General features: G+C 42.8%; 1 protein-coding gene across 1 annotated transcript in view; it reads left to right on the top strand.

Annotated features, from left to right (window-relative positions):
* The first annotated feature begins 570 nt into the window (after positions 1-570).
* The window catches only part of LOC119383191 (zinc finger protein 1 homolog), a 92,570-nt gene continuing 82,932 nt past the window's right edge, over positions 571-10,208 (top strand). The window contains exon 1 of the mRNA XM_049412865.1: positions 571-814. Coding sequence (XP_049268822.1) covers positions 571-814 — 244 coding nt within the window. The remainder of the gene's footprint in view (positions 815-10,208) is intronic.

The raw sequence follows: 10,208 nt of genomic DNA, 5'->3' as shown, positions 1-10,208 counted from the left end.
TTCCTACTGATAATTATGTGATACATTCAGCTTTGATTGTTCATAGCTCTTCTTAGTCTGACATACCACTTGGAACATCAGAGACCATGCATTTCTGCTGCTTTGACATCGGCACATTCACTTGCACTAGTATCGTTACTTGTGTACCAGGTGTGTTAAATATTGCAAAGCTGAAAGAGAATGTTGACGTGCTCGCGACAGGTAAGTTGTGATGAGGATAGGAATGTTGGTTTCTTCATGTGTGGTGTTTAAGTGGAAAGTATAGTACATACTGAAAACCCAGCTCTAGAAGAAAGCTTCACTACATTACCAGTATATCTTACGTCATAGAAATGTCACAAATACTAAATCTTCGTGGAAGTTTGGCTATCACACTTTTCTCGAGTGGCACGTTAGGCATACAACCCAGAACATTCTCTAGGGTGTACCTATCACTTTGTTTCTTGCATAGACAAATTGTTTTTACACCTTTGCGAGCAGGTTGTACACATCCAATCTTTGCGTTGTCGCATAGAAATACGCAGAGCAAACGAAAAAGGTCTGCATTTTTCTTTTAAAACAAAACATACGATGTTCAAATGGCATGCCTTGTTTTTCTGTGCAGAAGAGTGGCATTCCAGCTTTCCAACAACTCTGGAGTATGGCAAGTCAGAGTCCCATTGTTCTTCCATTGCTGTCTCTGAAACTGAAAGACTCTCTGATATGGAAGTTCATCACAAGATCCACACAGGCAAGCGACTGTTTGAGTGCCACCTGTGCCCACAACGTTTCAAACGGAATAGCAATCTCAAGCAACACCTGCGCACCCACACTGGTGAGCGGCCACACCAGTGCCCTTCATGTGACAAGAGCTTCACGGAAAATTGCAGACTTAGGGACCACCTGCGCACTCATACTGGTGAACGTCCATTTCAATGCTCCATCTGCCCACAAAGCTTTTCACATTCATCCACCCTATCAGCTCACCAGCGTGTCCACACAGGCGAACGACCGTTTCAGTGTCATTTCTGCCCTGAAACCTTTTCAAAGCGTAGCACTCTCAAGATGCACCTGCACACTCACACTGGTGAACGTCCATTCCAATGCTCCTTCTGCCCGCAAAGCTTTTCGCAACAGTCCACCCTGTTAGATCACCTACGCAGCCACACAGGTGAACGACCATACAAGTGCACGGTCTGCTCAAAGTCTTTTCTGCGGAGAACTCATTTGAAAGTTCACATAAAAACACACACAGGCGAACGACCGTACAGCTGCACTGTGTGCTCCAAGTCTTTTGTGCAGAGCGCTCACTTGCAAGGTCATATGAAAACACACACAGGTGAACGACCATACAGCTGCACTGTCTGTGCCAAGTCCTTTGTGCGGAGCACTCAATTGAAAATTCACATGAAAATGCAACACTGAGTATGTTCCCAGCTGGCATGTGTGAATTGTCATTACGTTGGTATTTCAGTTGTTCACGCAGTATGTTGCATATAATTCTAGTGTGCCTGGAACTGACACCATGTGCTCTTATATTTTGAGCTGACGCGTGAAATCAAAGGATTTTGAATAATTATCTAACAAGTTGTAGAGACATGTTTTCGAAGAGATTTGGTTGTCTTACTGTGATCTTGTTGAGATAGTATTCTTTCAAAAACGGTTTTGTGTGTGGGTGTGTTACTATCTAAGTTAAATTCTTAATGTTTCTCCTCTTACTATGGCATGTATGTATTTTCCAAATATACTCCTGCTGTGTGAACACTCCTGAGTCCATTTACTTCTGTGCCAGCAAAACTGATTGCACACTGTACTTCTGTGTTGTTAATGCATTGAGTTGTTAGCAAGTCTAGCTTCTGTGCTGAGGTAGAATCCCTCGTAGTGTTTGAGCTATATCTTTAGATGCACTGCTACCTTAGTGAACAGCCCTTATAGTTGTGTTGTGTTGCTTAACTCAGGGGAGCAAGTTCAGTTCCCGGCCACAGCATCAGCATCCTGATGGGGGTGAAAAACAACAACACCCATGTACATGCATTTAGGTGCACATAAAGCCTGCAACTCCCAAATGGGGTTCCGAGGTAAAGAACGGTGCTCCGAAAAGCGTGGGTACTTGTATTCCAATCACTCTATCTTTCCTTGAAGGTAACTGCTCGAGTGCTTGAAAGTAACTGGTCACTTGTATCGTATAGGGACTGATAGTCTGTTTAACATGAAATCACACATCAGGGTCGACTAAGACAAGTGCAATTTGTACCATCAGAGTTTCTCACGGCGGTCACAGTGAACAAACACAGTATTTGGCAGATTTTTGTTTTAATGCAGCTCCCGCTGAGACCAATTGGTTGGTTGGATTGCTTTTGCCACAAGAGTCTAAAGGAAAATTTTGCTATATCATCAGTCATATTCATTCTTACCATTATAGTTTTGTAAACCAATCACCAGCTCATTCTCGTTTCACCAGGTGCAGGTGCAACAATGAGATGAAACGCCAGCATGCTTGCTTTCTGTCACGAAGGATTAAAATTAGGCTTGTGCGAATATTCGAGCACTTCGAATATTTGAACGAATAATACAGTATTCGAATTCGCTTCGATTCGAATTTAAATTATTGAAAATTTCGAAGTATTCGAAATGAACGAATAGGTGTATATTATTCATCTTTAAAAGGCGCGAAAAAAACCACAACGGACAAGTAGGAAGGAGACAGGACGACGCGCGTCGTCCTGTCTCCTTTCTACCTGTCCGTTGTGGTTTTTTTCGCGCCTTTTAAAGATGAACTTCAACCAACTCGCCCAACTGTCCCTGCTAATTTAGGTGTACTATATTAGTCCGCTTATAACCCCCCTGCAAAGGTGGTTTCACTGCGGTGAAGGAATGCTTTACCGTGAATACACCTTTCCAGGAAAAATCTACGTTGTCTGTTTGTAACCTCCTGTAAAGGTGGTTTCACTGCAGTGGAGGGGTGCTATACCGTGGTTACACCTTTTCAAAAAAAGTCTGTACTGCCGCGAAGCCCCACTTCAAGGTTAAATGAACATACATATTACCCTCGCATTGATTCATCATTTTTTAAGTTTAAAAACTTGTTATACCGGCTTATATGCTCCAAGTATAGTAAACTTTAAAATGTAACATATTTTACAGGTTATTATTCGCATTTTACAGAAAGCCAAATCCTGCTACTATTAAAAGTTGCTTCTACTTCCTTTGAACCAAAAAGAATTACATTTGCACATGCCTTGTTATAATTTTAAAAAAACATTGTGCAGGTTGGTTGGGTCATGACAAATATGCTCATTTTTCTTCATAATATGTGATATATACTATTCAAATTCGATTCGAAATTATTCGACCAAAATCACTATTCACTTCGAATTCGCTTCTAACCTAAAATTTACTATTCGCACAAGCCTATTTAAAATGCTGTTAGAAAGGGTTTGGAAGCATTGTTAGACTGTGCTTCACATCATATCCGTAAAACACTACTGTTGTGTTATCTTTTTCTTTATATCGATGAGGGTATAAGCATATTGCTAAAGTGTCATGGCTGTAGTTGATGGGAATCAACACAACTTTACAGAAGGTATTGTTAAACTCGGCAGATAGAAGAAAATTATTCTTGCCTTGTGTTGTCCGCATCAGCAACCTTATCATTGTTGGTATCCCTTTGCTTTCTTTGCCCTTCTTGGTAAAGTTGCAACTTCCCTGTATAACCTTTCTTCCTGCTTCGAAAGCCATGCATTGTACCACAAATGACAATAAAAGATACATTGCAAGGTCTTGCTGTTTTTTGTTACCTTTTTCTTCTGTCCTTGTCTAAAGCACAGAGCATCTTTTTCTAGCAGGCAATACCCCATGTTCATTATCAATTGCAGCTTCCTTTTTTGTGAGCTTTTATACTTGCTTTATCACTATCATGGCATCTTGAAACCATTGTGGACAGGTCATGACTCAAGAGCTTTGGCATGGAAATGTGTTAGTACTTGACCCGCGGGGTGCTTGCAAATATGCAGGCATTTGGTGTGTTGCGACACCACGGACCCGAGCATGTGTGGGTTGAACCCACCTGTCACAGCTCAGGTAGGCTCAGCCGAGCTGTGATGGTACAAAAATCTAAAAGACAATCCTGGTGTTTTAAATACCCTTTACTTTGACCTTTAGGCTCCCTTGGCGAAGGCAATGAACTGTTGTGCCATGGTAACTTCAAGGCAAGTGTACTTGCGACAAGGCATTAAGTTGAAGAAAAATGAGAAATATTCATTGTTATCTAAATAGTTTGAATCTCTAAAGGCAGGAAGGTGCCTCCAAATCGGCACAACACATGTTCTTAAAGGCAGCTATTAGATCGACATGGATTTTTTAAATAGTGTTTGCTGAACACATTGTTGAACTCATGTCTAATCTGTATTGGAAGCAAATGAGAAAAGCAATTGCATACCAGATTGAAACGACCATGTGTTGCTGGAGAAAAAGAACATTAGAACGAAGGAGACTCATTTTTACACTGAAAGAAAAGTGTTGGTTCAGGCACTCTTGTCTAAATGCTAGAACAATAGAATGAAGGAGTCTTAGTTTCTTGGACCTTTGTTCCTTTGTTGTTAGCGTTTTTTTCTGGAACATACGCATGTGTGAATTTGTTGTGTGCCTATATTTATTGTTTACATCCGGTAAAACTTAGTTGCAAGTCCAGTGTGTGTTTCGTGGGCATTTTACTAAGTGTTTTTGTGGGTTGTTTGTCCTACCATTCAACTGTGCATGTAAACCAGCTAGCACATGTATCGGTGAGTGTCATTACATACTATACTAGAGTAGTGTGGCATGCGGCAACGTCACAGGAGCCTCCAAGGTTTCCACGCTCATATATATGAATAGGGGATGCAAATATTCTGACTCGCTTTTCCTTTTGCACGGTGAAAATTCTTTAGTTGACAGTAGGCTGCACGCATTTTTACACTTAAAGGAAAGTTTTGGTTCTGGCATTCGTGTCTAAATACTACAAGAAAACAAAGAAATTGTTTTTTATGACGGCCGCCTTACCCATTGCATTGCACATAAATTTATTTGAAGTTTTTCTATTATAGCAAGCGGACCTTATGTGTAGCCCTTTGATGAAAGTTCAGTATTGTAAAACATGAAAAAAAGGTTTAGAGTGCGCAGTTTTCAACTATTTAAGAACATTAATTGCTACAATAGAGAAGCCCTCGGAATGATGGTTGGCAATTTATTAACGTGACAGTGTAAAGGAAGTTGTGTCGCAGTAAACCCGCTATGGATGGCGTTGCTTGTATGTGACAAATACCATTAGGTGCAAAGAATAAAGGGTCAGGGTTCAAGTTGGAATCGAGACCAGCCTGGGTCGCAGATACAATCAATGGCAGGTGGGATTCATTGCTGCCACATGCCACCAGGTTCAGTAACCTGTGCTTTCAGGCAAGGCTCTGGTGATAACACAGATATTTCAGGAGATCATATGTTTCTGAGGCATAGGCCTGATAAAGGCTATCGCATTCCACCCTTAAAAGCAAAGGTTAAGCATTCTCCAACTATTGGAGAACACTTAGGCATACAACTAAGGTGAAGCTGGGGCATCTCCCCCAACTATTATTCTGGAAAGCCAGTGGTCCTTCCAGCTGCGATAAGATAATATTCACTTCACTCCGGTGAGGCTTATTCAATGTGTAAGAATACTGGTGAAGCCTAGGAAGAGGTCAAAAGGCTAATTAATCAGTCCTACAAGGAGGCTGATCTCCATGCAAACAGTCGCTGCGGCATTCCACAATGGAAAGGACAAAGTTCTCTACGATCTCAAACACATGGGAAGACCCAGGTTATGTAAAATTACAGCTACAAAAACCCAATTACATATTTGAAATTGAGGTAGAAAGGCGAAGTCAGAGTTCTTAATTTTGTTTGGTTCACTTAAAATATAAGTTACTAGGCCCACATCTCAATTTAACCTGAACATAGTGAACATGAATGTGACAAAATAAATTTTTGACTGATATTGACTTGTAACAAACATACAGTGTATATGGAATGAAATGCGTAATGTAATGCATAAAAAGAAGCATTGTCACACTATATGTGACATTGCTGTTGTGTGACATCGCTTAGCTTGCAGCTGACGCGTATTAAAAGCGAACGAAAAATGTAATCGAGAAACTGACATAAGCAACACATGGAGGAAGCCTTGCTCGGTCATTGGCTGCGAGCCAATGACGTAGTCACTGAACTTCTGTTATGTTGCCGATGTCATAGTCACAACAGTGGGCTACGCCTATCCCTCTGTGTGGTGTAGAAGGGTGGACAGGCTGAGTGAGAGAACGAAACCAGCCGAAATGGTTGTTTTATCCACTGTAACCTTTTTATTACCCCACTTATTCACACAATTCTTGCAGCAGCATGTTCGCATCAAATATATGTGCAGTTATCTGATCATCACAAATATTGGCCCTCAGTGTTGTTTACTGGTTCCCTAAAACTTCACTCCCTTGTACCAGAAAAGTAAATACAAAGTTTATGTTAACTTTTCTGCACTTACATAAGACTTTTAAGAGGTCAAACTCAGCATAGCATACCTGGTATGTTGAGCCCAGCAGAGTAATTAAGCAAATGTGTCATGTTGAAATAACATTCTAGAAACGTCTTGAACCAATAATCTTCGAATGTCTATTCCCATGGGCCTTGTTGTTACTCTAATTTATTGGTTGCCTTTGTGTTACAGTTGGTGCGTTTCTTCTAATAAATAACTGTGCTTTGTTAACAGAGAGTTTTAGAATTGGGGCCCCAAAGAAATATTTTCAAAAGCCACTGTCCATGTGCAAGATGCAAACCACATTTGGGTGTTTCAGTTGGCCACGCTATTGCTGGAATTGAGCAGTGAGCCCCAGTACCTCCATGTTGCATTGTGTCATTAGATTGAACAATGAGCGCAAAGCAAAGCCCTATTCTTCAAATCTTGTATCATGCGTGGCCCATAACTAGCACATGCAGAGCACGTTAGTGCCCCCAAAATTTGGTGCAACTATTCGAAAACTTTCTCATGTATACTTTGTGAGCACATGGTATCGCTGGAGCCGACGTTTCAACAAGCTGACCTGTCTTCTTCAAGGCTGCAACTTATGGTTGCAGCCTTGAGGAAGACGGGTGCTTGAAGAAGTCAGCTGGTTGATGCATCTAACAGATGCATCATATTGCATGCTTTCATATGGCTTGAGAAGTCTTACGTTAGCAGATACACAACCTGGCCATATTTCAGAAATAGCAAAACTATAGCTTCCAGGCATTATAGAGCACTTTGTGTGTGAACATGTGGCTTGCTTCTCTTGGCGACATTTACCTATCTCATTCTAAAATTATGCATACTGTGCTAGCTTTGAACTGAGTATGGTTTATTTCAGAAACTCATTCATCCGCTGCTGTTTGAACCAGGATGAGTGTTCCCCTACCAGGAAAGAAGCAGTCAAAACACTACCCATGGTATTTTTTTTTATTCTTAAAGGGCCCCTAAACCACCCAGAGGTCAAAATTTAGTTGTGGCGTTCCAGTTGTGGATGAGTCTACAGCGAACGCTGGAGGAGTTACACACGTTTGCTCATAACGCTCTTTTCATCGCTACGCTGCATTCCTCGGCTCATCTGTCCAGCTCTCCCAGCACCTTTCCCCAGCATCTGAGATGAAAACGCAAGGAGCGCGCGCATCTGCTAGAAGAAAACAGGGTCTTGTTCACCCACTGACAGCACCTGTTGCTCACGACGTCACCTAATTGGACAGGTGACGGCATGACAGCCGTTGTGTATTGGCCGAGAGATCGAGCGGAGTTGCCGCCTGGCGGCTACTGGCTGAAGCGCGCCTAGTGTGGATTGCTCCCTGCGTCATCTGCTAGCCACGTCGTGTTTACATGTGCGCGTACGTCTTGCACGTTCTCAAAGGGCGGTTTGTTCTGTTGTGTTAGCGCGGGTTTTACTGCTCGTACGTATACCTGACGTGGTGTAAAGAAGCAAATGGGCTTGCTCGGCTGCATGCGCATTGTAATAAGATCAGTGAGTGCGACTTTCGAGAGGGCTGGGTATTGGTGTCGTACCCTTTCGTTCGCCAGAATCATTTCAGTGTTGGTGCTACTTTCTAGTTTAAGCATAGCACCAAACATGAGGAGCATTAAATAGTGTGTGAAGGCAGCGTTTTAGCAAATCCCGATGGCGTGCCTTACATTTCTGTCGTATAATTTCACGCGAAACCTCATTCTTTTTTCTTTACATTATCTTGAGCATTTGTGTGGAGTTGTTATAAATTGATGGAACGCAGCGGACATTATTAGTTTGAAAAAAAAAAAGATACTTATTCCATAAAATAACTGGACCTTTGTTGCATCATTGTCGTGCACGTAAGCAATCGATGAAAGCTCTAGCTGTGCTAAACTCTTGCCTTTTTATTCTGTTACTGGAGCAAGAACAAGTGCGTACGCGTTGAATGTCTCCGTGGCACTAAAGCGCTGTCAGTCACGTAGCTTTCCTGACTAAACTTATCGACTTTCCTTCATTTCATGGAGAACTGAACAATAAAAAAAAATGTGTATGCGTATTCGCACGAACAGTGCTATTGAACTCATTGCACAGGAATATGGGCTAATATACAAATGAACGAGAAGTAAACACTTAAGTAGTTCAGTCGTGCTACAGCAGTGCATAGGTACGCAGAACACAAGCTAAACACGTGCAGAGAAAACAACCAAAAACGTCATATAGTGCGTAAGCTCAGACTGTCGTCTAGGGCGAGTATCCCTTTCATCGGCAGATTGCGCTTCTCTCACTAGTAGTAGTAACGTTGGATGATCTTCGTGCATCGATTCAACAATGAAGAGCGCATATATTACCAGTAAGCTGCAATCCATGCATTTTATTTGCCGACAATTGGCTCAAACTGCTAACAACGAAGCGCCGCTGTGTGCATTTGTATATGCGCCGCTGACGGCCTCTCCACACTAACGCGGCGACGGCGCTGCCACCTATAGGTCGATCTCGCGGCCAATAGTGGAAAGTCACTGGGAGGAGTATTCCAGCATCTGTGAGTGTTTTCGGGGTCTTAAAGTCACCTCAGGTCCTTGTAACATACCGTTAAATACTGTGGTCGCACAAGCGCCCAGTATTAGCATTTCCAAAAGTTCAAAATACTGAAACTTGTATGTTAAGCGCTCACCCCCTTCAAGCATCATTCGAAACATTCGCCCTATTGCGGCCGTCATGAGACTGCTAGGGGTGATGACGGGGATACTGTATACAATCGACTAAGGGCCGCGCTCATGTAAGGGCTGCTCCTCCCAACTTGGCAGTCCAAATTTAAAAAAAAAAAGAAAGGATCTCGCCAGAAAATGGCAGCATCGTCGAGTCTCGTGGACGGCGCATTTCACAGGAGCCACCAGACGGCAGTAGCTGTCCTGCGGCTTCGGGTGCGCGGAACTATCTGGGAGATCATGTCGCTCTTCTCGCCAGCGCCATTGATCCTTTGTGCCGACGAAGACATCTAGCGATGATGTCCGCAGCTAGATGTCAGATATCTCATCAATTGGTATATATGGCACGATTAAATAGGTGTTTCCATACGTGGATCGAAAATTGAACAGAAATTTCACAGTTCCGTGGAAGGGCCGCACCCCATCAAAATCGCGGAAAAAAACTGCGGCCCTTACAAGAGTGTATATGGTATTCGCTTTCTTGTGGCAGAACTGGAAAGACTGATGGGGGTGAAGATAATGCAGAATGACAATGAACAGTTCTTGAAGGAAAACCTAGTCGTAGCAGGGCTTTTGTGAGACAAGTCTTCATAAACTGTGCACGCAGTCGCTATTCCCACACTTCTCGTGCAGACCACCAGGCGCATGATGCATTCCTACTCTGTTTCCAGGACGATTGAAGTCTCCACCTAGCTCACCTGCGCCTCCACACAAGGGAAATGCCATACAGCTGCACTGTCTGCTCCAAGTCCTTTGCACTGAGCAGTCACCTGAGAGTTCACGTGAAGTCTTACAACATTGAATATGTCACCAGTGATGCATCTGTGAATTTTTATTGCAACCATATTTCAATCCTTCATATCTATACCACGGCCACTACATAAAAAAAAAGGTGAGGCCTGTTGCGTGGTGTCGAAACCACGTCTAGGGCCTAGTTCTCGCGCTCGCTGTGGCACCCCAGCTTGGGTACAGCTGTTCACAGAGAAGCACTTCTACAGTC

The sequence above is a fragment of the Rhipicephalus sanguineus genome, chromosome 2 (genome assembly GCF_013339695.2).
Source record: "Rhipicephalus sanguineus isolate Rsan-2018 chromosome 2, BIME_Rsan_1.4, whole genome shotgun sequence".
NCBI lineage: Eukaryota > Metazoa > Arthropoda > Arachnida > Ixodida > Ixodidae > Rhipicephalus > Rhipicephalus sanguineus.
This window is presented reverse-complemented; position numbering and strand designations above follow the sequence as displayed.